The sequence below is a fragment of the Rhinoraja longicauda genome, chromosome 4, assembly GCF_053455715.1.
Source record: "Rhinoraja longicauda isolate Sanriku21f chromosome 4, sRhiLon1.1, whole genome shotgun sequence".
In the NCBI taxonomy this organism is placed as follows: Eukaryota; Metazoa; Chordata; class Chondrichthyes; order Rajiformes; family Arhynchobatidae; genus Rhinoraja; species Rhinoraja longicauda.
This window is the reverse complement of record NC_135956.1, coordinates 67,830,098-67,857,873: the sequence shown is the minus strand read 5'-3', so window position 1 is coordinate 67,857,873 and position 27,776 is coordinate 67,830,098. Positions and strand designations below refer to the sequence as shown.

The following is a 27,776-nucleotide window of genomic DNA, read 5'->3' as shown; positions in this document are numbered from 1 at the left end:
TATTGTCTATTGTTTACAAACCTTCTGCATTGATCGAATCTTTGTAACTTGCACCAGATTTATACCTACACAGTGCAGAGATTGCACGGTGGCAAAGACAAATGGAATATTTTTAAACAGATGTGGAGGGGAGATTTATAAGGGTTATAAAGCAGACTATTGAAGGGTTAAATAGAAACCAGACCACTCAGTATGGCCCTTGCAGGCCAGGGCTACAGTGCACAACCCACAAATAAATAACATTGAGGCTCTCCATTAAAACGTCCTGCAGGAGACCGAGACTTGGGCTGCAGTGGAAGGTACTGCGACAGTGCAAAATGTTAAAGCATTCTTACAAAAGTGAGCAAAACAACAATATAGATTTTAATTGGAAATGGTCATAGCCATAATCTTTGGATGCTTAGTTTGTAACCAGGTGTTATTTTTCTTTGCGGGAAGCTGCAAAAAAAAAAGTGGAAGTGTAAATCTAAACCTATTGCACGAACCAAATCAGGACGCAGCCATTCCTTTCAGCAAATGTGTAATATCCTACAACCAACCTTGATAGCAGCAAGATCAGCAAAGCAGGCATAGGTCAATGTGCAGAAGACTGTGGTTAGGGATTGTCACTGCAAAGGAATCCTGCTTTTCTTAGAAATCAGCAGGAGGACGGGGCCAGATGTTTAGTGTCACCCTCCCTTCCCCATCTCCCAGAGGTGTCTTTCTACAAAGACCAATTGGCCCACCCGCTTAATTTGGGAAAGTGGTTTAGGAATTGAATGAACCAAAACCACCTCACCCCCTCCCCCCCCAAAAATTAACTGCTGGTAGTTTTGAGGGGGGGGGGGGGGGGAAACAGGACAGGGTGCATCCTAAAGCATGGCCCCAAACATCAGGAAGAGGTTTGATTTTCCAAGAGTTGAGGTGGCCTTGCAGCGAGATAAAAGGTGCGGACAGACAGCGCCTGCCTGAGAACAGACTGGAGTAGCCAACTCTCCACCGGAGGCAAAAACACAATGTTCTGCGGCCCTCCCCGCCCAACCCTAACCAGGTGACAACTACAGCTTCTAGGATCAGTAACCCGATGAACAACGATTTCTGCGTTTGAATTTAATTGTCTAGCATGCTTTCGTTCAGCCACACCCACACTGCTGTCAAGCCCTCTGGGCTCAAAGGATGATCTGCAACTTTATATTGAACTTTTCTTAATGTTGAAGCCAAGTGGAGCTGATACGTCAGGCAATGGGAGTCTTCCAACTGCTCTGAGGGTTGTCTCCCAACATCCTGGACTTCAGATGCTCCTTGTAGGACAGGATGCCACTCTGCCACTTCCTGATCGTCTGCTTCTCACACACCCAGATCTCCTGGGCAACCTGAGCAACAAACCAGAGTTAGTGTCAGATGTTAGACAAGCACTCGAGTAGAATTTAACCCCCACTGGAAATCGTTACCCAAAATGCCCATTATTTCTGTCAGCTCACTGTGGCTTCTCTCTACTCCTTCTCATAGAATCTCAAACCGTACGGCACAGGAACAGGCCCTGCAGCCCACAACATGCATGCCAAACTTAATGTCAAATTAAACTAATCTCCTCTGCCTGCACGTGATCTATATCCCTCCACTGCAGGCCAAGGGAGTCTGGCAAGGCAAAGAGAAGTTACATACATCTCAATGGGAGATGACTGTTCCTGCACATAAGGTACGATCCAGCCATTGGCGTTTTTGCTTGATTCACGTGGCCTTAGTTTTACCAAAAAAAACACAAAGTGCTGGAGTATCTCAATGGGTCAGGCAGCATCTCAGAAGAATTTGGAAAGATGACATTTTGAGAAGGGACCCTTCAGAATCGATTCTGAAGGGTCCCGACCCGGAATATCACCTATCCACGATCTCAACCTGAAACGTCACCCATTCCTTCTCTCCAGAGATACTGCCTGTCCCGCTGAATTATTCCAGCATTTCGTGTCTACCTTCTCCAGAGATGCTATCAGGCTCAGTTACTCCTGTACTTTGTCTTTTTGTTTATTAATTAGCATCTGTAGTGTCCTTGTTTCTTCAATTTTACTAAAGCTTAACACCACACCCTCTGGAGTAGAGTCTTCTTCACGTTGGTACACTGAGATTGCATAGGCAGAGGACCCGAGCGTTGAAGTGTATACATGCCAGGGGCACCGAGAATAATTAGAAAAGCATGCAACTTCTTGGATTTCATTAGTCTTGGTTACAAAAACAGCGAAGCTACTCTCAACTTTGCCATACAAAGTTCCACCCTGTTCTGGTCACACTACAGGAAGAATGTGAAGCCTTTGAGTAGGTACAGAAGCGATTTGCCAGAAGGCATCCAGGGATGAAGGATTTTATCTGCAAATTAGGCAGGCTTACTCTCCTTGAGGGGAGATTAGATAGAAATGTACAAAATTAAGGCTCTCATCAGATAGCATGCAAAACAAATCTTTTCAGTACACGCAACTCATTACACGCAAAAGTAATAAATCTAGAGAGACAAATATATTATTTTTTGGGTCAACGTATGAGCACTGGTGACAGAATTTAGGTTTTAGGTCGGAGCAATGGGATGAGAGGAAGTATTTTTTTAAAATGAGAACTGTGGTGAGTCAGAACTCTGTGCTTGCGAAGGTGGTCAGACAAGATTTCAGAAGGAGATTGAATATGCTAAGTGTACAGAGCTTTTGTGGGTGGTGGGGGAAGATGCCCAATTGGTTTGTTCAGACTCAATGTGCCAAACAGCCTCCTGCGCTGTAATTACTGGAATCCTATTCTTTGGTCCAAGGTAGTAGTGTGCTCCAGTCAATAATCATATCATAACCAGACAGAGCAGGTTATGTAATGCTCTGCCCAACAGCCCTGTCAACACATCCTCTGCCTAACATGGAAGCGTAGACTGATGTGGTGGTAATTAACTGATCTAGCTTTGTGTTCTGACAGCATTTAGACAATTTTCAATATTCTCAAGTAAATCCTTATAGAGCATAGAACTGTAGATAGGGTGAAACCCCCCCCCCCCCATACCTCACCTGTGTTCATCTATGACTTCCCATGCTTTGTCCTGCCCGTCCACTCATCTAGCTGTTTTCCCTCCCCAACCCTGCTACCAGTCTGAAGAATGGTCCCGACACAAAATATCACCGATTCATGTTCTGCAGGGAGGCCGCATGACTTGCTGAGTTATTCCAACATTTTAAGTCTGCTCTGGATGGGGTGAGGTGTGGATGACAATCTCTGCTACATTCAATGCACTGTGTGTGGAAATTGTTCCAGAAGCCATCTGTGGATAGTCAGAAATGCAGGAATGTTGCCTTGATTATTTGAGAGTTGAGGTATGTAGGACAAGTAAACTACCAATTATAGCCAATTATAGTAATATAGCCAATTACTAACTCTTTTGTCAACTCTTGGGTGTTTACAAGGCTGTCAAGTAGCACATCCCAACAACCTGAAGGTTTTACAGCTGTCGACATTTGAAAGTAGCAGCGATATTTCGGCAGAGATTTCGATATTTTACCCCATTTAGAATGTACCAGTTTTTAATTTTTCTAATGGAGATTTGAAAGTTTCAAATATCTTTTTATGATGGGAAAGTAATTACAGTTCCATCAAACCCAATGAGTATAACATAGTTACAGATAAATCATTTGATTTTTTTTATTAAGGGTGGCAGGCTTGAGGGTACTGGTCTGCAAATTTGGTAAAGTCGCTCCCTGATAGAATCATACAGCATGGAAACTAGCCCAACTTGCCCACGCCAACCTACACTAGTCCCACCTATTTGCATTCAGAACACGTCGTTTCTGCAGTGCACATTTCTCTGATCGTATCAAATGCTTTTATCATTTTTGAATGGTACTTTAATATGTACCCAACTACAGTGAAGTTCTTTTTTGCATACAGTTATTGTAATGGCAGTTTCTATACCTTCTCAAAGTCCAACTTCAATAGTCATTACTTCTCAGGGATGGAATGGAGGTACAGCTTACGCACACACCACACTCTGAGATAACAAAAACGAATCTTATCAACTGTTTCTTCTTCAAACAATACAATAAAAATCGTGTAGTCATTACTGTGTGGTCCTTGTGAGTATGGCTGGCACGAGTGTGACTGGCACGAGCGTGACTGGCGCGAGCGTGACAGTCGTGAGTAAAATACTGTATTCTCTCCATCCTCCGAGACTAAACTGACCCACAATCTCTGTTGCTACGCTAGCCTCCTCCCATGTGGACACTCCTCATTACCGATCAAATCACACCCACAAGCATGCAAAAAAGACAGAACTAGAAATATTAAACATAGCCATAATACAATGACAGTATCAAAATTATGCGTAAATGGCTCCTACACACCGGCCCCTAATTGTTTTGTGTATATGATGAAGCAATTACCAATAGATATTAAGAGCTATAAAAGCTTAATATTTATCAAAAACAAAAGTAATATGCATTATATGTTGGCATTCAAACTTCTTTAGCGATTCAATCTTCAATTAGCCTTCAATCTTCTCCTTCACCTTCTTGGTTATTGGTCTTACCAAGATGTTGTCCTTAGTCTGAAATCGTACAGTACGCACAAGACCTTTAACATCTGACATGATCTCCAGTATCTTTTTACAAAGTTTCGACATGTGATTTCTTCCTCCATGTCCGACCTGTTCATGAATATGTCGTAACAGCAATGTTGAAATGTGAAAGTCCTTCGAGAGAATAATAGGATGCTTAGCTTCTTCAGGCATCGCTAGTTTATTTAGGCGACCACCTACTCTCAGAAGTCCTTTATCCAGTGTCGGATCAAGCCTGTACAAATGACAATTCCTTTAACACCATGTTCACCAGCTTATAATGCTGATAGCTCTTCCTTATATTCTTGTCTTTGACAGAAAGAGATAACTGCATTTTTCGCTTTAAAAAGATCATCCGGACATAAACACTGTCCGGATGATGCCTTAAAAACTTGCATCTCTCTGTCAATATTTTCTTTGAGCTTGCCAGGATCTGTTTCAAAGCTACTCATAGCAGCCCGTGTTTCCTTTCTCTTCCGAGTCCACTGCAAAAGCATTGTTTTCAATTTAAGAAACCAAGCCACCAGTCTTCAACTTATTCCATGATGAGAAATGGGTAATTAAATAGTTTATTGAATCTAATGGGTCCTTAATAATGGCGTTCACTAAGATGTCTTGCTTGATCTCCGGATCATTAGCAGAGATTTCAGTTTCCAGGTTAAACTTTGGCCATTCTCGGTCTGGTTTACAGAGAAACTCTGGCCCATTGATCCATCTCTCACTGCTTAGGAAGTGGTCTGCTAAGTACTACTAAGTACATGCCGCATTCTTAATGGGGAAAGTCCAGAGTGGCACCATTGAAGTAAATGACAATGCCCAGAATGGAGCTTGCAGCTGCAGTCTTAGCTGTCAGAATTGACATATTGCTGCAAAAAGAACTGCAGCTTAGAGGCTCTCTAATCATCTAGAGGCTTCATCCACAGATTTTCCTTGGTATTAATATACTTCCACTGTGATACATTAGTAGCATCCCTTACAAAAGCGATCCTGTTTGCGACAAATGTTAGGAAGCGTTTATTTTTATTGTTGATGTACCCAAGCACTGTCATGCTATCAGTCCAGAAGGTATCCTCCAGCTTAAGCTGCAGTTCTTTTTGCAGCAATATGTCAATTCTGACAGCTAAGACTGCAGCTGCAAGCTCCATTCTGGGCATTGTCATTTACTTCAATGGTGCCACTCTGGACTTTCCCCATTAAGAATGCGGCATGTACTTAGTAGTACTTAGTACCTGACTTGACTTAATTGTTATCATTTTCCAGTCTCAGATATGAAACAGTACCGTAACCACCACTTTCACTTGCGTCACAAAAGTGATGCAGCTGTGCAAATTTGATTCGACCAAAGTTTGTAGGCTTCATACACCGGTCCACTCTGAACTCCAAGATCTTGTCGAGATCTTCTAACCACTCTGTCCATCGCTGAGAAGATTTGCGTTATACTCTCATCCCATCCAAGTTTCTTCTTACAGAGATCCTGCAAAATTAACTTGGCTGGTAGTGTAAATGGTGCAAGAAATCCCAAAGGGTCGTAAACAGAACCAATCACAGACAGGATGCCCCGTCTTGTACATGGTCGCTCGTGAATCGAAATTCTGAACTTGAACACATCTGTTTCAACGCACCAGCGCAATCCCAATGCTCTCTCCATGGGCAGATTGTCTTTGTCCAAATCCAACTCCTGGCTCTGTTATGTAGTGAAATGGTTTCCAATACAGCACGGCTGTTGCTAATCCATTTCGATAGCATGAATCCTCCCTTGTTGCAGAGGGAAGTCAAATGTCTTACCATTTGAATTGCTTCTTGTTCCGTAGACATGCATTTTAAACAATCGTCCACATAGAAATTGCTCCTTACTGTGTTTGTCACTTCTTCAGAAAAATGAGCTTTATTGTCTTCAGGGGTTTTCCTCAATGCAAAGTTTGCACAACTTGGTGGTGACACTGCTCCAAAGAGATGTACCTTCATCTGGTATTCAACGAGATCTTGTTGTGCATCACCATCCGGCCACCATAGGAATCGCAAGTAGTCGACATGCTTTTCCGATACCTTGACCTGATGAAACATTGCCTTGATATCCGCCATCAAAGCTACTGGCTCTTGTCTGAATCTGATGAGTGAGTTCGTTAGGTCTGGACCCTGCAGCAGTTGACAGTTAAGTGATTTACCCTTGAAAACGGTAGCACAGTCGAAGACCACTCTTAATGTTCCTTTCTTTGAATGATACACCCCATGGTGTAGGATATACCAAAGCTCTCCATCACTTTGATTCAGCTGGTCTTCTGACACCCTTTTGGCATAACCATTATCAATCATCTCTGTGAGGAAAGATGTTTTATGAAATTTCATATTCTTGCCAAACTTGCGTTTCAGATTCTGAATGCGTTGTTCTGCAATGCAACTGTTATTCGGCAGACTAACACTTTCTTGTTTAAAAGGCAAGTCTAGGCAATAGTGTCCTTCTATCATCTTTACTGAGTGATTCATAATTTCCAAAAATTTTACTTCTTCTCTGGACATTTCTTCTTTCCTTGCTGGTTCTTTAATTGAGGTCGTGATTATATTGCTTGGTCAACAACTCCTCTAGATTTACAATAGATATTCGATTGACGGCAGCAGCAGTATAGTTATTCCTTTCCCTGTCTTTGTTGTTCCTTCTCAAGGAGCCATAGATAACCCATCCGAGTATAGTTCTCACAGCAAACGGTCCATCTCCTTGACTGGTAACAACCTTTCTAGGTTCTAATGCCTTCAAAGCATTCGTTCCGATAAGTAGGTCGATATCAGAATTTATTTTAGGTATCTTGACATCCTTGATGTAAGGCCATTTTTCCAAGTCTTCTTGCTTAGGTATATTTGGATGAGAGACGGGCATAGTCTCTTGTGTAAACACATCTGATATTTGTATAAAATTGTCTTCCTCCAGACTAGATATTTCCATACTTGTGATATGATAACTGTCGTAGCATTTCTGACCATTCATGGTGTTCAAGACAAGCTTAACCCTTTCTCCTGTAATGTCCAGCCTTCTCATCAAGCTTTCTATGCAAAAGGTAGCTGAATTTCCACTGTCCAAAAATGCGTATGTTTGCAACACTGTATTCCGCTTGCTACTCCTTACCTGTTCTGGTAAAATGGAGAAAATACAGGTTTCTACCCCGGCCCCAATATATGTGCATTTAACTGAGGTGAGGCAACAACATCACTCATAGCTGGCTTCTCCTTTTGTTCCATTTGCTCCGGCTTCACGTCCGTATTCCTCTGTTCAATGTGAAGCAATTCAGGATGATCTTGTTTGCATATATTACAAGTTATCCGATTCCTGCAGTCTTTAACCATGTGTCCTTTCTTCAGACATCCATAATAGATTCTTCTCTCCTTCAAGAAGTCAATCTTATCTTTATATTGCTTTAAAAAAAAAATTTCGACACCATCTTATAGTGTGACCAACTTCATTACATGAAAAACAAAACCCTTGTGGCTTAACGGTAGATACATCTTTTTTCATTCCGTCCTTCGTTTCTACGGGTATTACGGCAGCAGCAAAACTGCTTTCCTTAGGTCCTGATCTTCCCTTGGTTTTCGTAAGGGTAGAGCCTTTGACAGTTGCTGATTTAGGATGTTGAATATTCCTATAGCGTAGGTTTGACATTAATCGTACTTCTCTTTCCATGAAATTCACCAGGTTAGGAAGCATGGGTCTGAAGAAGGGTCTCGACCCGAAACATCACCCATTCCTTCTCTCCCGAGATGCTGCCTGACCTGCTGAGTTACTCCAGCATTTTGTGAATAAATCGATTTGTACCAGCATCTGCAGTTATTTTCTTATACTAGGAAGCATGGCCTCTCTATCGTCAACCTCCTGTATCAGGCCTGCTTTATCTCTCCACTTTTCTCTAAGCCTATCGGGCAGTTTTAGAATGATAGCCTTCATATTACTAACAACATTCATTTCTTCCATGTGGATGCTATTTCTCATTGAATTACAACAACCCCCAAGAAATATCGCAAACTCATGCAAAGCCTTCACATCTTCCGCCTTGATAACTGACCAAGCATAGGCCTTTTGTCATGTATACCTTAGCAATCTTGTTTGTTACCAAAATGCTCTTCAAGCAACTCTCTTGCCATTTGATAGCCCTCATCCGCAGGCAGATGTCGACAACTTTTAACAAGCTGGTTTGAATATCCGCTTGTGCATTGCTCCAGAAATCGTAAGCGATCTCTGTGACTTGTAGTTTTCATTTCCACTCCTTCAAACGCTACTATGAAAGTTTCATATTATAAAGGATCACCATCATATTTAGGAATTTCCATTGGGGGTAAGGTGACAGAAAGATTTTGTTGAACCATGAGCTCGCTGAGTCTCGTTTGATTCCTTACCAATTCATAGAATTCATTTTGAAATCCCTGGCTTAGTGCAGATCGATCCGTATAAATTTTGTCACGAGCCCCATAATCAGTTGTTTGTCTCTGGCTGGGTGCAGGTAGCTGATGAACAGGCCTCTGAGAAGAGTACTGGGTTGACTCTTTTTGAGCTTTAACAGACATCCCAAAGGTAGGTTGCTTCGGTCTAGCACCCGGTTGCTTTGGTGAAGTTTTGTCGGCCATCCACTTACTCAGTGCCAGTTTGGCGTCACGAGACCAGACTGGCTCTGGCTGTGGGTTGACTTTAGCTGTTGTTTCCAGCTTAGTAGCTCCTTCTTGGATTAAGGAACTCTTCTTCTGAGATACTCTTGAGCTGAATTTTGATCTTTGGCCTTCCAGTATGTCCCTCCTTGCCCCAGCAGTTGCCAGCTTTGTGGCTATTTCCAACCGTTCCTTCTCTCTCTTCAGCTGTTCTGCTTGTCTTTTCAGCTGTTCTTCTTGTCTCTCAGCCTCACTTCAGCCGTTCTTCTTGTCTCTCAGCCTCTCTCTTCAGCTGTTCTTCTTGTCTTTTCAGCTGTTCTGCTTGTCTCCCAGCCTCTCTCTTCAGCTGTTCTTCTTGTCCCTCAATCTCATTTTTTCTCTAAGGCGGCAGCTTCTCGCGAGAGGGCAGCCATCTCAGCTTCAGCTTCCATTTGAGCAGAGAACTGGCTACAGAACCAGATTTACATCTAGATCTTCGCGTTGAAACGTTTGAGACACTATCCTGAAGGTGTAATTTCTTCTTCCACTTCAACACCTTGTTGTATCGCACCTCCTACTGTAGAGTGCAATGTTTGAGCTATGGTTTCAGACAACCACTTCTCCGCGTCAGCCATGAAACCATCAAAACATTCCACCCTCTCTTGGAACCACTGAGTGTGCCATTCGAGTTGCTCCTTTGGTAGTTGTAAACACAGTATTGAATGTTGTTTTTCTCCAACCTCATGGCAAAGGTTAAGTAGTTGATCCAGATTAGATTGTACAATGTTCACATTCTCATCTGATTTCATTAGTTCCTTCTGATATTCAATGAATTTGATGACCTGCTTCCACAACTTGTCTCTCTCCTTCTGGCATCTTCCCAGATAGGCTGCCTGCCCTTTTTCTGAAAGTTTAATGTCTATTTTCTCATATCTTCTTGATTTTTGCTCCGCATCTCCCTCCTGTGGCAGTTCTTCATAATTACCTGATGGAAGATCCATGATGAATTGGTGCTTATCGCTATGTTCCAGAAACACCAGAAGAATTCAAAACAGAATGAGTATTTTTTCAAAACACATAATTAATTCCAAGGCTGAGAGTCTTCGGCCAGTACCTATGGTAAACGATCGCTAGCTGAGCACCTTATCTTGTAGAAGTTCACAACATCGTTAATTTTCACGGTCGTGCTCTATGAGTTTGGTTTTCTTATCTCCTCGTAGCATAAACAAGCTTCTTGTATCAAATAGTACTTCTGCAGAATTTTCTCACATGCTTTTAAGCTTTTTAAAATTCTTAACTTAAAATTACGACTAAACAGTCGTCTACTCACGGTACCCGGTCAATGAAGTCTTCAATCTTCTAATGATCCAGGTGTAGACCGTGTTAATTTGCCTTCGACCGGCAGATTCTTTGTTCCTTTTGGCTTCAGCTCTAATCCCTGGCAGAGATTCAGCTTCTTCTTCAATTCCACTGTTGAATCAGATTTTGCTTGTAGAACAGGTCTTTCTTAGATTCTTCTGTCAGAATAGCCTTTTTTTTTACTCTAGTCCATTCAGAGAAGTTTTTTACTCTATGGCTCCATTCAGAGAAAAGTTTTTTACTCTAATGTAATGGCAGTTTCTATACCTTCTCAAAGTGCAACTTCAATGGCCATTACTTCTCGGGGATGGAATGGAGGTATAGCTTACGCACACACCGCACTCCGAGATAACAAAAACGAATCTTCCAAATGCTGTTTCTTGATTAATTGGTCTTTATTAAAGCAGCACAAATCAAAAGAGTAATTCATAACTTTTTGTTCTTATCAACTGTTTCTTCTTCAAACAATACAATAAAAATCGTGTAGTCGTTACCGTGTGGTCCTTGTGAGTATGGCTAGCATGAGTGTGACTAGCGCGAGTGTGGCAGACGTGAGTGTGACTGGCACGAGCGTGACAGTCGTGGGTGTGACTGGCGCGAGCATGGTAAAAAACTGTATTCTCTCCATCCTCCGAGACTAAACTGACCCACAATCTCTGTCGCTACGCTAGCCTCCTCCCATGTGGACACTCCTCATTACGTATCAAATCACACCCACAAGCATGCAAAAAAGACAGAAACTAGAAATATTAAACATAGCCATAATACAATGACAGTAACTAAATTAAGTATAAATGGCTCCTACAGTAATAATCCTACTATATATTAGGCACAATCATACTAGAGTAAGAGTGTAAGACAGTAGACAACATGGAGTCAGTACACAAGAGTCGCCACGTTTTAGGCACCACCTTGTACCCTTCAAGTCTGATTTTTTTTTTTAATGTAGTCTTAACTTGGCCACAAAGGCAGGTTTGGATGATGAAAAGGTCTGAGCAATGCCAGGTGGAGTTTAGTTCTGAAAGGTGAAGGGATGCAATTTGGGAGTACAAATGAGGCTGGGATGTATAGCATGATTGGAAGGGTCTTGCAGAGTATGGAGGAACAGAGGGACCTTGATGTGCAAGCTCCTTGAATGTGGCAGTGCAGATTGATAGTGTGGCTAAGGCAGCATATGGGATTGTGGCCTTCATTAGTCGGGGCACTAAATACAAGAGCTGGGAGGTTATACTCCAACTTTATAAAACCTTGGATAGACCTCACCCCTCAGGAATGCTGTATGCAGTGCTGGTCACCATACTGTAAGGTGGATGCGACAGTGCTGGTGAGGCTGCAGAGCAAATTCACCAGGATGGTGCCAAGGATGGTGTATTCATTCATGTGGAAAGGCTGGGACTGTGAATTTCCTCTGCTCCTGGGAAAAGAGGGGATATGACTGAGGTGTATTAAGATATTCGGGAGAGTGAGTTTTTTCCTCACAGAGGTAGATAAATTAGAGATACATTTAGGGCAAAGATATATTTTACCTAGAGTAATGGGTACCTGGAATGCACTATCAGAGTGGTGAAAGTTAGGTGCTGAGAATATTTAAGTGGTGTCCAGATGAGCACTTGAAGAATAGAAGGCTGCAGGCCAGTGTGGGGAAATTAGATTAATGTAGATGGGTGCCCAATGATTGGTGTGACGAGCTCTTGATTTTAGAAACGTAGAAAATAGGTGCAGTAGGAACCCTTTCGGCCCTTCGAGCCAGCACTGCCATTCATTGTGATCATGGCTGATCATCCACAATCAATAACCCGTACCTGCCTTCTCCCCATATCCCTTGATTCTACTAGCCCCTGGAGCTCTATCTAACTCTCTTAAATCCATCCAGTCATTTGGCCTCCACTGCCCTCTGTGGCAGAATTCCACAAATTCATAACTCTCTGGGTGAAGAAGTTCCTTCTCACCTCAGTTTTAAATGGCCTCCCCTTTATTCTAAGACTGTGGCCCCTGGTTCTGGACTCGCCCAACATTGGGAACATTTTTCCTGCATCTAGCTTGTCCAGTCCTTTTATAATTTTATATGTTTATAAGATCCCCTCTCAGCCTTCTAAACTCCAGCGAATACAAGCCTAGTCTTTTCAATCTTTCCTCATATGACAGCCCCGCCATCCCAGGGATCAATCTCGTGAACCTACGCTTCACTGCCTCAATAGCAAGGATGTCCTTCCTCAAATTAGGAATCCAAAACTGTACACAATACTCAAGATGTGGTCTTACCAGGGCCCTGTACAACTGCAGAAGAACCTCTTTACTCCTATACTGAAATCCTCTTGTTATGAAGGCCAACATGCCATTAGCTTTCTTCACTGCCTGCTGTACCTGCACGCCAACTTTCAGTGACTGCTGCACAAGGACACCCAGGTGTCGCTGCACTTCCCCCTTACCTAACCTGACACCACAGAGATAATAATATGCCTCCTTGTTTTTGCCGCCAAAGTGGATAACCTCACATTTATCTATATTATACTGCATCTGCCCACTCACTCAACCTGTCCAGGTCACCCTGCAACCTCCTTCGCAATTCACACTGCCACCCAGCTTTGTGTCATCTGCAAACTTGCTAGTGTTACTTCTAATTCCTTCATCCAAATCATTAATATATATTGTAAATAGTTGCAGCCCCAACACCGAGCCTTGCGGCACTCCACTCGCCACTGCCTGCCATTCTGAAAAGGACCCGTTTACTCCTATTCTTTGCTTCCTGTCTGCCAACCAATTCTCTATCCATGTTAACACCCTACCCGCAATACCATGTGCTCTAATTTTGCTCACCAATCTCCCATGTGGGACCTTATCAATTGCTTTCTGAAAGTCTAGATACACTACGTCCGCTGGCTCCCCTTCATCCATTTTACTTGTCACATCCTCAAAATTCCAGAAGATTAGTCAAGCATGATTTCCCTTTCATAAATCCATGCTGACTTGGACTTATCCTTTTACCGCTATCCAAATGCCCTGTTATTCCCTCTTTAATAATTGACTCCAGCATCTTCCCCACCACCGATGTCAGCTAACTGGTCTATAATTCCCTGTTTCTCGCTCCCTTCTTGAAAAGTGGGATAGCATTAGCTCCCCTCCAATCCACAGGAACTGATCCTGAATCTATTGAACATTGGAAAACGATCACCAGTGCGTCCACGTTTCTTGGGCCACCTCCTTGAGTACCCCGGGATGCAGACCATCAGGCCCTGGGGATTTATCAGCCTTCAGTCCCATCAGTCTACCCAACACTATTTCTCGCCTTAGGCAAATTTCTTTCAGTTCCTCTGTCTCCCTTGATCCTCTGTCCACTAGTACATCTGGGAGATTGTTTGTGTCTTCCTTAGTGAAGACAGATCCAAAGTACCTGTTCAACTCTTCCGACATCTCCTTGTTCCCCATAATAATTTCACCCGTTTCTGCCTTCAAGGGACCCACATTTGTCTTTAATCTTTTTCTCTTAACATACCTAAAGATGCTTTTACTGTCCTTTATATTTACACAGAAGATACTCACAAAAAACTGGAGTGTGAACGGGTGATTGATGGTCGGCTTTGTTTTGGTGGGCCGAAAGGCCTGTTTCCTTGCTGTATCTCTAACCTAAAGATAGATTACGGGCTACAGGAAGTGGGGAGTACTGTAAACAAGTGGTTAACATTCGAAGGAAGCGATCAGCAAGACTGAAGTGAACAGTGCTGCTCACGCTAGGTTAACGAGCTCTGGCCATTCACAGGCATCTGTACATGACATATTGACTGACAGCCCCACTCACTAAACAAACAACTAGGATGGAAAGTGAGAGAAGCAGTGTGCTGACCTGCTGGATAAGCCGAAAGTCGTGGCTGACCAACATCGTGCCGCCCTCAAACTCATTGATGGCGTCAGCCAGGGCATCGATCGTCTCGATATCCAGATGGTTTGTGGGCTCGTCAAGAAACAGCATGTGAGGACACTGCCAAGCCAGCCAGGCGAAGCATACCCGACACTTTTGGCCATCCGACAGGTTGCGGATCGGACTCACCTGCAACACAAAAAAACAGTCAGGAGTTTGCTCAGAATTTGTGGTGGCAGGACGCATGCTCAGACAAGGAACAGGAACTGAAGCAGGCCTTGACCCTGCTCCATCACCCATCAACTCCAGGGCACATCTTTCAACTCAGCACCATTTTCCTGCACTATCCCTATATCCCTCGATTCTATTAACTGCCAGGAATCTATCAAATCCAGAGAGCAGAACTAGAGAGCAGTCCTAACCTACCATCTGCCTCATTGGAAATGAACTCTTTTTAATCTGGCTTTGATAGACTTTATCTTGCACTAAATATTATGTCCTTTATCCTGTATCTGTTACTTGTGCTTAAATATAATCACATAGTCTTTCCACTGACTGGATAGCACGCACTAAGTACACATGACGATAATAAACAAAACTAAACTATTCCTGTTTTAAATGAACACAGATCATGTATTCCTGTTTTAAATGATCAAGGTATCACAGCTTGGGCTAGTACCCCATCTTGTTCCCTAAAGTTAATGGTCAGCTCCTTTGTCTTGCTGACATTGAGGGAGAGGTTTTGTCTTGACAGCACGTTACTAAGCTTTCTATCTCTTGTATTCTGTCTCGTCATTATTTTAGATCCAGTTCACAAGGGTTGTGCCATCGGTAAACTGGCAGATGGAGGTCGAGCAGAATCATGTGTGTATAGGGAGTATGGCAAGGAGCTGGGAACGCAGCCTTGGGCAGCACCCGAGTTGACAATCATCGTGGAGGCTGGTTTTGTTACCTATGCTTGCCTATTGTGGTCTGTGGGTCATAAAGTTAAGAATCCAGTGGTAGAGGGGAGTGCTGACTCCTAAGGTCCAGGAATTTGGATGGGATTACAGCATTGAAGGTGGAGCGAAAGTCAATAAATTGGACTCTGGCGTAGATGTCCTTATTGTCTAGATAGTCCAGGGATGAGTGTAGGACCAGGGAGATGTCTGCTGTGGACCTGTTGCACCAGTAGATGAACAAGAGGATAAAGGCTGCCAAGATGATGTATATTGGGAAGTCAAGTAAGGGTTGGACATTTCAGTAAATGGTAGGGCACCAAAGACTGATGATGAACTGGGATCTTGAGGTTCACATCCATCAATTTCTCTGAAATAGCCACATGTGGACAGGATGGAGAAGGCAGCAAAAGGCAGCTTGACATAGGCCTTCAGAGGTCAGCATGACGGAGCAGAGGCATCATGAAAACCTCTGTGCACCAGCCTGGTAATTTCAAGGGAGGGAGACGAAATGGGTCTGATACTTTTGCTCATAACGTTGTCTGCAGTATTCCAGTACCGTTAACTTCCAGATGCAGACCTCAGCTTCCCTGTGCCCCTTAATGTCTTAAGATGCCAACTAACATCTGCTTACTGTGTTGCTCTCCACTCCTCTGAAGGACAGACCCTGGGGGTCTCAGCACTATCCCACTACCCCAACTCTTCAGAAGTGCAGATGTCAACTCTTATCCCCAGGATCTGCCCCTTCTCATCCATCCCCTAGCCCACCTACTGAGAGATGGCTGGAGGGAAGAGATAGCCCAGCATCATGGCCTGGCACTGTGGCATCTGGGGAGAGGGAAAACAAACAGGTTTCAGATTCAGCCAAACTGAATGGAAACTCCTTTCAGCTCTACTCTTAGTTTCATCTGGTCTGGTAGCAATATCCTCACCAGCAAACCGCAGTATCAGCCGAAACAAATTGGAGGAAAGGTGGTGGAAACAGCTGCAGCCACGCTGTCCAGGAGACAAAGGCAGTTAATGTTTGTGGCCTGCAGTGGCATTTCGAAATACACAGAATCCAAAGGGAAGTGAGAATCTACAAGCAGCACAAGGAAACTAGAGAGCTGTCTAAACCAACCAGCACAAGGGCCCCAGTGGTTCTCCAGGGACAACTACCTGCTGTTTGCCCGACAACCCGTAGCGCCCAATAATTTTCCGCATCTCCTCCTTCTCTTTGATTTCCGGGTAACACTTCATCATGTAATCCAGTGGGGAGAGGTCTAGGTCCAGCTGATCTTGCAAGTGCTAGGAGAAGGAGAGACACTGTTAGATCAACATTTCAAAGAGAAACAGGTACATGGATAAGAAAGGGTTAGAGGGATATGGGTCCAATGTGGGACTAGCATAGATTGGGCATCTTGGCTAGAATTGACAAGTTGGATCGAAGGGCCTGTTTCTGTGCTACATGACTGACTCTAAGCCTCCTCAAATCAAAGCATTAGGAGTCGATCAAGCCTGCTCTACAAATCAATGCAACCATGACGCTACCTCAGTACCACATTCCCTCTCTTCCTGACCCCGTGACACATTCTACACTTACAAATCAATGCCTTTTCAGTACATTCAGCAGTATGCGCTTTATAGTAGAGAATTCCACAGGATCAGTGCCCGGTGTGTCGCTAATTCTCAACGAGTCAACTCAAGGAGAAACCAGTTTATGTTTCAGGTCGAAGACCTTTCAGCATTGTCCCCCCCCCTGAATCCTTGCCAGGATTCCAACCCTTCCTGAATGACTTGACAAATGAAAACTCACAAGATGATTCCTGATCTGTGTTTATTATTCCAGGAACAACTGAAAAGACTTGAGCACTTTTCCAAGGAAGGGAAGCAGAGATGACAAAGCTTCCCTGTGCACAGCTTCCCTGTGCACAGCTGCTGTTTGAGTGGCAGAGTTCTTCCAGCACTTCTGATTTTGTTTCAGAGTCCACAATCTGTTCTCCATTATTAAAGACACTTTCTAGCCCAGTCAGAATGGTCTCACCTGCACTTTGGCTGTGATGCCTGGTTTTTGACAGGAGCTTGCCTCCTCCCCCATTGGTTTGGTCCCACACGTCTTGGGGGAAGGTTAGATGTGCTTTCATAAGGAAACTCTCAAGAAAGCAGCTGGCCCGGGGATGGGCTCTGACGCAATATGTCAATCAACTGGCCAGTCTTCATCAACATCTGCACTCTCTAGCTTCAGTCTGTTCCCATCATTCCAGCTCAAGAAAACCATGACGATGTGCTTTGAAAGACTGGTAATGGCCCACATCTGTGCCAATTGTCCAGATAATCTAGATCCTTTCAATTATATGACTACAGTGCCTTCCATAATGTTTGGGACAAAGACCTATCATTTATTTATTTGCTTCTGTACTCCACAACTTGAGATTTGTAATTTAAAAAAATGAACAAGTGCAGTCAGATTTTAATAAAGGCCATTTTTATACATTTTGGTTTTACCTTGTAAAAATTACAGCAGTGTTTATACATAGTCCCCCCATTTCAGGGCACCATAATGTTTGGTACACAGCAATGTCATGTAAATGAATGTAGTCATGTTTGGTATTTTGTTGCATATCCCTTGCATGCAATGACTGCTTGAAATCTGTGATTCATGGACATCACCAGTTGCTAGGTTCCTTCTCTGATGATGCTCTGCCAGGCCCGTATTGCAGCCATCTTTAGCTTATGCTTGTTTTGGGGGCAGGGCCCTTTCAGTTTTCTCTTCAGCATATAAAAGGCATGCTCAATTGGGTTCAGATTGGGTGATTGACTTGGCCACTCAGGAATTGACCATTTTTTAGCTTTGAAAAACTCCTTTGTTGCTTTACCAGTATGTTGGGGATCATTGTCTTGCTGTAGAATGAACAATGAGTTTTGAGGCATTTGTTTGAACTTGAGCAGATAGGATGTGTCAATGCACCTCAGAATTCATTATGCTACTACCATCAGCAGAGGTATTCATCAATGAAGATGTGAGCTAGTTCCTTCAGCAGCCATATACATGCCCAGGTCATAAAACCCCCACCACCGTCTTTCACAGATGAGGTGGTATGCTTTGGATCTTGGGCAGCTCCTTCTCTCCTCCATACTTTGCTCTTGCCATCACTCTGATACAAGTTAATCTTCGTCTCATCTGTCCACAAGACCCTTTTCCAGAACTGTGGTTGCTCTTTTAAGTACTTCTTGGCAAACTGTAACCTGGCCATCCTATTTTTGTGGCTAACCAGTGGTTTGCATCTTGCAGTGTAGCCTCTGTATTTCTGTTCATGAAGTCTTCTGTGGACAGTGGTCATTGACAAATCTACATCCGACTCCTGAAGAGTGTTTCTGATCTGTCGGACAGGTGTTTGGGGATTTTTCTTTATTATAGAGAGAATTCTTCAGTCATCAGCTGTGGAGGTCTTCCTTGCCTGCCAGTCCCTTTGCGATTAGTAAGCTCACCAGTGCTCTCTTTCTTCCTAATGATGTTCCAAACAGTATTTTGGTAAGTTTAAGGTTTGGCTGATGTCTCTAACAGTTTTATTCTTGTTTCTCAGTCTCATAATGGCTTCTTTGACTTTCATTGGCACAACTTTGGTCCTCATGTTGATAAACAGCAATAAAAGTTTCCAAAGGTGATGGAAAGACTGGAGGAATGACTAGGTGCTGAGAGCTCTCTTATACCTGCATTAGGGAGGGAATCAAACACACCTGAGCAATTACAAACACCTGTGAAACCATGTCTCCCAAACATTATGATGCCCTGAAATGGGGGGGACTATGTATGAACACAGCTGTAATTTCTGCATGGTGAAACCAAAATATAAAAATGGTCTTTATTAAAATCTGACAATGTGCACTTTAGCCACATGTGATTCTTTCTATTACAAATCTCAAGTCGTGGTGTACAGACGCAAATAAATAAATGATGGGTCTTTGTCCCAAACATTATGGAGGGCACTGTATGTGACCAAATAAAGCCCCATCTCGATGTTCAGGGTCACTGATAATACCATTGCTGTTGGCCGGTCCACCTGATCATACCACTCCACCCCCCCCCCCCCCCCACATCTAAAGCCATATCCACCTCCCTTGTGCTTTGATTAGTCCAAGCACGGTTGAGATCAAGAGACACACCGGCACTGCCAGCTTCTGTCAAGCACAAGCCCAGAGGATTGCAAATGGAAGTTGTTGCCACTCCTCAGATGAAGCCCTCACTGTGGACCTCCAGCTGTAGGAAGAAATACAGAACCCCATGTGGAAAGCAGCTTTTTCCTCACTGTCTCCAGCCCATTTGATCAATGGATGATGTGATCTACAGTAACCAATGGAACAACCACCAGCAAGTCATTTCACAAAGATGACTCTTCATGTCACAAGAATCTATCGTCAGACACACCCTGGGCCAACATATTGTAACCACTTCCATTGTAACACCCAATAACTAAACAAACACGAAGGTTAAATGGCACTCCTGAAAAATAACGTGTATAATTATCTGTTACCCAATAGGTTAATAATTTGATAACAATTGCACAATTCATTCACCCCCCCTGAATCCTTGCCAGGATTCCAACCCTTCCTGAATGACTTGACAAATGAAAACTCACAAGATGATTCCTGATCTGTGTTTATTATTCCAGGAACAACTGAAAAGACTTGAGCACTTTTCCAAGGAAGGGAAGCAGAGATGACAAATTGCCAGGGACTGCTTGATGACTAACATGGTTGGATTGCATTGATGGGGATGTATGTAAAGAGGCTTCAAGAGGGTGTGGATAAAATCAGTGCATGGGTGAGAACAGGGCAGAAGGCATGTGTGAGGAAGTGCATAACACAGAGAAATTTAAAGACCATAGAAACTGGAAAAGTATTTAATGTTCATACTAGTTAGGACGCATTTGGAGCATTGTGTGCATTTCTGGTTACCCCATAACAGGAAGGACGTAGATGCTTTGCAGAGGGTGCAGAAAAGGCTTACTAGAATGATGCCTGGATTAGAGGGCATTAGCTATAACGAGAGGTTGGACAGACTTGGAATGTTTTCTCTGGAGTGTTGGAGGTTAAGGAGCGACCCAACAGAAGTACATAAAAGGGGCATAGATAGGGTAGACAGTCAGAACCTTCTCCCACAGGGTGAAAATGTCAATAACTAGAGGGCGTAGCTTAAAGATCAAAGGGGAAAGTTTCAAGGAGATGCGTGGGGCAAGTTTTCTTTTTAAACAGAGTGGCAGGTACCTGGAACAAGCTGTCAGGGGTGGTGGGAAGTAGATTCGATAGTGTCATTTATGTGGCTTTTAGACAGGCACATGGATATGGAGGGACAAATCAGGTGCAGAGATTAGTTTAACTTGCATCATGTTCAGCACAGCCTGTCCCTGTGCCGTACTTTTCCATGCTCAAAGTAATCCAGGTGCCCTTGTACACAGCACTGAAAATTAACACACAGGTGCAGCAAAAAGGTAGGGAGGCAAGTGTTATGTTAGCCTTAACAACAATAGGATTTGAGAGCAGCTGGAAAATGGCTTATTGCAATTGCATTGGATTGTGGTGCAACTGCATGTGGAACAGTGCGCACATTTTGGTCTCACCTAATAAAAGGATCTACCTGAGTGAACGCAAGAGATGTACCAAACTGGTTCTAGGGGTGTTTCTTCAATATATTCCTGGATGAGGGGGCACCTCATTGAAACTTACCAAATAGTGATAGGCTTGGATAGAGAAGATGTGAAGGGGATGATCCACTAGTGGGCGAGTTCAGGACCAAAAGCCATAGCCTCAGAATAAAAGGGCATACCTTTAGAGATGAGATGAGGAGGAATTTCTTTAGTCCGAGGGTGGTGAATCTGTGGAATTCATTACCACTGAAGACTGCGGAGGCTGTCAATAGATATTTTTAAGGCACAAATTGATATATTCTTGATTAGTACGGATGTCAGGGGTTAAGGGGAGAAGGCAGGAGAATGGGGCTGAGGGGGAAAAAAATAGATCAGCCATGATTGAATGGGCAGATTGGCCCAATTCTGCTCTTATCACTTATGAGCTTGTATTCTACCAATACCCAAGAGACTCAAATGTATTTCACTGTACCTGGGGCAGATGACAATTAAGAAACTATTGAACCGAGATGAATAGATTTCTGGTTGTCATGGAATTAATTGAAATGGAGCACAGATAGATCAGTAATGGTCTTTATGAATGCCAGCACTAGCTTGAAGGGCTGTGGACTCCTCCCAATTCAGATCCTGGTGACAGACCCAACGTTTCTATCCCCTCATTTTTTTATAGAACAATTTACACGATTAATATTAATTGGGATTGCAAAGGGTAAAACCACAAAATACTTCAGTGCATTCAAGAAAACTTTGAAAGCTGTCGGAAACAACCCCAAAGAAGGGACATTATTAGACATAGTTTACAGAATTAAGCTAGAAAATTTGGAGTATTGTGTTCAGGTTTCACCCTACTATAGGAAGGATAGTTTTCAGCTGGAAAGAGTGCAGGGATGAGGACGAGGCCAGGATGCAATTGCCTGAAGGACAGGGAAAGGTCAAATTATGCAATAATTGGGACTGCTTTCCCAGGAATCCTCAAGGAGTAACATGAACAGACAGTGGATCGAGAGAAATTCAAGATCCACGGCAGTTATACGCAAGATCTCGCAGCAAAGTTAAGAAATACTTCCACAAACAGCAATAGATCCCATGTTAATTGTTCTTAAGAGATTGGAACAACGCCAAGTGTGTCAAATCACGCCAGAAATCACCTTTAAATGGGGTTGCTCGTTCCTTCACACAGTGAAGGTTACATTCATTGCCCATCTTGTACCAGGGTTTAGAAGAGGAGATTTGAGAAAACCGGTGAGTGAATATTACCTGATGGTATCGCCCAATCTTGACATGCGAATGTTTTCGGATCATCCCATCACAAGGCAAGAGCTACAGGAAGAGGGCATTAAATGGTCAATACCTAAAATCAGGATTACACGAGGCACAAGTTCACTCAACATTATCACATGACAAGGTCTCAACCAGTCTAACTGCAGGTGTAAAGTATCGAGACACAGGTCAGCAGATGCTTGTTCACGAGCACAAAGCGCTGGTGTAACTCAGCGGATCAGGCAGTATCTGTGAACTTTTGTCTGAAGAAGGGTCTACACTCCACTGTTGCTGCCTGACCTACCGAGTTCCTCCAGGAAAGTTTAATGTACATGTCTGGTGACAAGGACAGCCATAGTTGTTGCCTCTCCTGAACTACAAGCTGGTACTAGACTTTTATCCATCACAAGCTCCGGTCCAATTTATAGAGCATAAAGGGCAAGTTGCAGCATCTGCCCAAAGCAGCTAATCATGGAGCTATAGGTTCAATTCCCACCTGATCTTAAGCACCACAAAGGGTTGAAGCCCCTTCAATTGGTCTCGACGTCCCAAGAATGGAAATATAAAAAGTGGCAACCAGTTGCTCTGCAGTGCCCCACTTCACATTGACAAGCAAGCTTCACAGAGTTTCGTGGCCAATAAAATTATTTCACAAACTATTGTGAATACTGTACCACCAAAGAACCCTGACTTGGCTGTTGGGAAAAGTTAGACTTCCTCTGCTAACCATCTCCATCAATTCCTAGGATGAAGAGATGGTCAAAGTGGCCCTAAATGCACCAGAACAGTCTCGAAGAAACAACTTCAGGCATTGACTTAGTTTGGTTTAGTTTAGTCCAGGCAGAAATATCTGGGAGTGGGCTCAACTGGGGAGATCTTGAAAGAACCTCCAACAACCGAGTGAGGTGGAGGATATTTGTCAATGGCCTTTGTTCCCTAGAGGAGCGAAGGGCTTAAGAAGAATAAGTAGTTTAGTTTAGAGATACAGGGCGGAAACAGGCGCTTTAGCCCAGAGTCCGCACCGACCAGCAATCCCCACACATTAACACTTTCCTACACACACTAGGCACAATTTACACTTATATTAAGCCATTTAGCCTACAATCCTGTACATCTTTGGAGTGTGGGAGGAAGCCGAACATCTCGGAGAAAACCCACACGGTCACGGGAAGTACGTACAAACTTCGTATAGACAGCCCCCTTAGTTGGGATCGAATCTGGGTCTCTGGCACTGCAGGGCAGCAACTTTACCACAAGAGTTTTCTGGGGAGTGGGTGGAGACTAGGTTTGCAAGACGTTTAGGACGGATGAAGAGAAATTTCTTCATCCAGGGTTTGTAAGTCATTGGAACTCTTTAATTCACTGCTCAACGCCACTGACTGCACAGAGCCAGAAGGACCGTGGAGAGTTATATAAGACAGAAGTTAATCGATTCCATTAATGTCCACAAATCTAAGGAATGGGTACAGGGCAAGACCGAGTCAGGTCAAGGTAGATCTGCCATGATCCAAGTGAATGGTGCAGCTCAAAGGACTACTAACCAACTACTCTTTAATCTCATGGAATCAGGCAAGCATGGACCTCCTATTTATAAACAGCTTGATGGGGGACTGGAAGCCTCAACCATCTGATTCAGTGGAGAAAGAGCTACCTACAGCCATGGCTGTCTCGATCCCCAGTGCCAACAACTTCATGGAGCCTGGTCTCAAAGTCACTGAAATGACTAGCCAGAGATCACATGGTGTTCCCGCACTGTGGGGAGAAAAAAACAGACTGAGCAGAGAGAAAGCTCACACTTTGACCAGCATCACACTTTGAATCCCACAACACAAAATGGACAACTTGTCATTGGCATTGCATGGAATGGTAGATGAGTGGGCAGCAGGGGAAGCCAGCATCACAGGCCACAACAATCTCTAATGCAGAGCTAAGCCAGTTACCTTGAGGAACCGTTTCTTTGTACGCGGAGTGTCAAATACTCCCTTGTCCACGAGTGGATTTGACAGGGAAGTATTAACTTCAGAGAGCAATGTCTGCTCCTTTGCTTGTGAGAAAAATTTAAGATCCATCCATGTTCACTGTTTACTGGATCAGTGGTTGCACGATATGTTAATACACAAGTTACTGTCTAAACTCTGATTAAAATACACAACAGAGCACCCGCGATCTTAAAGCTTTAGAAACCAAAGTTAGGTTTTGTTAATAGCTTCTTCTGATGCTGGAGTCTCTAGTTAGGTACAATATCCCAATGGAAACTCCTGGGCCTTGTGTTACCATTCTAGGAGCACTGTTGGGGGGAGGCCTGGCCAGTACCAGACTCAGACAAGACCGCTACGCGATTGAACACAGACCCAAAAGCCTAGGAGATTGGCTAGTATGGGAGATAATACAATATTATTTTATACATTAGACATTGTTGTTTAAGGTTTGTAACTACTTAGGCATTAGGCGCCTCTCTGTAACTAATTAAGACGCTCTAGACATTCCTTGCCCTTGACACGTGTCTGTAACTGCTGCTCAGGAGGAGAAACATTGATGGATGAACCAGGATAGAAGACAAGGGTGGCAGAATGGAAAGAGATACAGACATTCATCAATGAGTGGTGGGGTGATTCCTTGAAAGTTTAATGGTGGCAGGGTGAAAGGTGACATGTGAAGAAATACAGACATTCATCAATGAGTGGGGTGATTACTTGAAAGTTTAATGGTGGTAGAGTGGAAGGCAACATGTGAAGAAAAACAGACATTCATCAATGAGTGGGGTTTAATGGTGGCAGGGTAAACAGGGTGACTGCAAAGAGATGAATAACTGTAAAGAGGAGTATGAGGGCGAGATAAGGAAAAGAAGATAAGGCTGGAAGAATCCTATAAAAATAGGCTGCCCGGTGTACTAAGTGGGCAGTCAGATGGTTGACATCCTGATTGTTCCAGCCGTTGTTTGCAAATAAAGGCTTTTAACTTCTTGAAGAATTCTCCGTGTGATCTGCTTCATTTTGAACACCGGTAACCACGACACTAGCCACAGCTCATCCTCAACAAGAGTGGTAGCCCAGGGAGACACTGCCTCAAATTTAGCCAAAGTGAAGGTAAAACAGCACAGGAACAGGCCCTTCAGCCAACATGCATGCAACAACTGTGATGTCAATTTAAACCTATCCCATGTGGTTGGTATGCCTCTGTTTTCTGCTTGTTCATGTGCCTATCTCCCTGTACATGAATGAGTTGGGTTGGATCAAGCAACTGCACTAAGGTCTGCACGTTATAGACAGCTTAAACCGTGTACAGGAAAGTCGCTCCTCTTCCAAGCAGCAAGTGGTTTGTCCTTACTAAATACCAACAGTCAAAAGTGATATGCACCATGGCTTTTTGTCTACCTTCGATTTATACCAGCATCTGCAGTTTTTTCCTGCACCACAGCTTCTATATGTGCTGTTCTGAGCCATAAAAGTTTTTTTTTTTTTAATTAGAAAATTGGTGTTAAGAAAAGATTTTTGAATAATAGATAATTTGGCATGAGCATGAGCTTAAGTAATTTTGAAGGTGATTACCGGGATTAACCTTGGAAACCCCCAAGGCATGACGACTGGATCCTAGGGGATAATGTATGGGTGTGAATTGGGAATTGGTTAACGACTGGAAAACTGGAGAACAAACAGGTTATTTTGAAGGACTCGGCTACAATGATAATGAATGTATTGGTGGTTATCTTCCCAATTTGTACAGATTCTAGGCAGAAGGAAGTAACAACTCTGGTATTTATGAGCCAGGAGCTATAGATCAATGAAACCTGATACAAGTATGCTAGAATCTGTTACTAGAGAAATGGTAAAAGGACATTTCATATCTATTAATAGGACTGAGTAAATCAAGATTGATTAGTGAAAGTGTGGTACTACAGTGACTGGTGCTGGGGACACACCAATTCACAACTTACCAAATTGATGATTTGGATGAGGGGGATCAAATGTGACGTATTTCCAGATTTACTTAAGACACAAACCTAAGTGATCTTTAATAGAGGGGTTTAGGGCAAAGTGGAATCATACAGGTTAAATGAATGTGTGAAGTTGTGGCTAATGTGCAAAATTTGAGGACTGCACAGTCTTTTACCCAGGGTAGGGGACGTAGGTTTAAGGTGAGTATGAAAAGATTTAACAGGAATCTGAGAGGCAACAAGCTGCCAGAGGAGGTAGTTGAGACAGGTACAATAACATTTAAAAGACACTTGGGCAGGTACATGGATAGGAAAGGTTCAGTGGGATCAAATATGGGCAAATGGGACAAGTTAAGATGAAGCATCTTGGTCAGCATGGACAAGTTGAGACAAAGGGCCCATTTACAAATGTATGACTGAGGTTTTTTCTATGGAACACAGGATGCCGAGGAGTACAAGATCATGAGAGTGCATGGATAAAGTAAATGTTCACAGCCTTATTCCCCCAGGGTAGAGGATTCTAAAACTAGAGGGCATAGGCCTCTCTGCCACAGAAGGCAGTGGAGGCCAATTCACTGGAAGTTTTTAAGAGAGTTAGATTTAGCTCTGAATCAAGCTCGGAATCAAGGGATATGGGGAAAAAGCAGGAACGGGGTACTGATTTTAGATGATCACCCATGATCATATTGAATGGTGGTGCTGGCTCCTGCACCTATTTTCTATGTTAAGTTGAGAGGAGCGAGATTTAAGAAGGACCTCATGGGTGACTTTTTCCACTCAAAGTGTAGTCCATACATGGAATGAGCTGCAAGACGAAGCTACAGAATTGGGATGCAATTATGACTTTTAAGAAACATTTAGACAGATGCATTGGTAGAAAGGGGTTAGAGCGCTATGGGTCAAATACAGACAAATGTGAATAGTCCAGTATGCCATGTTGGTCAGCATGGGTACATGCGTAACTCTATGATTCTGTGGTCATATACTTTGCAGAAAAAGTCGAAGGACAGAAAACTTTAAATGAGAGATTGATAGATGTTGGGATTCAGAGAGTCCTTGTACATGCGTCAGTGAAAGTTTAAACAACGGTTCAACAGGCACAGGCATCGGGCAGCACGGTGTTAGTTACTTACAACACTAGGGACAATGACTATGGGTGCTGTCTATACGTAGTTTGTACATTCTCCGTGACCACATGGGTTTTCTCTGGGTACTCCAGTTTCGCCCCACACTCCAAAGACGTACAGGTTAATGGCTTTGATAAACAATAGACAATAGGTGCAGGAGTAGGCCATTCGGCCCCTCGAGCCAGCATCACCATTCAATGTGATCATGGCTGATCATTCACAATCAGTACCCTGTTCCTGCCTTCTCCCCATACCCCCTGACTCCGCTTCCATTAAGAGCTCTATCTAGCTCTCTCTTGAAAGCATCCAGAGAATTGGCCTCCACTGCCTTATGAGGCAGAGAATTCCACAGATTTACAATTCTGAGTGAAAACGTTTTTCCTCATCTCCATTTCAAATGGCCAACCCCTTATTCTTAAACTGTGGCCCCTAGTTCTGGACTCACCCAACATTGGGAACATGTTTCCTGCCTCTAGCGGGTCGAATCCCTTAATAATCTTATATGTTTCAATAAGATTCCC

At 43.4% G+C, this 27,776-nt stretch overlaps 1 protein-coding gene across 1 annotated transcript in view; it reads right to left on the bottom strand.

The window, feature by feature from the left end:
* Nucleotides 1-817: 817 nt before the first annotated feature.
* Nucleotides 818-27,776, bottom strand: part of abcf2a (ATP-binding cassette, sub-family F (GCN20), member 2a) — a 67,798-nt gene continuing 40,839 nt past the window's right edge. Inside the window, exons 12-15 of the mRNA XM_078397942.1 lie at nt 22,192-22,254; nt 16,469-16,597; nt 14,358-14,561; nt 818-1,352 (exon numbers count right to left, since the gene is read on the bottom strand). Of these exons, the coding sequence (XP_078254068.1) occupies nt 1,215-1,352; nt 14,358-14,561; nt 16,469-16,597; nt 22,192-22,254 (534 nt within the window). The 3' untranslated portion in view covers nt 818-1,214. The remainder of the gene's footprint in view (nt 1,353-14,357; nt 14,562-16,468; nt 16,598-22,191; nt 22,255-27,776) is intronic.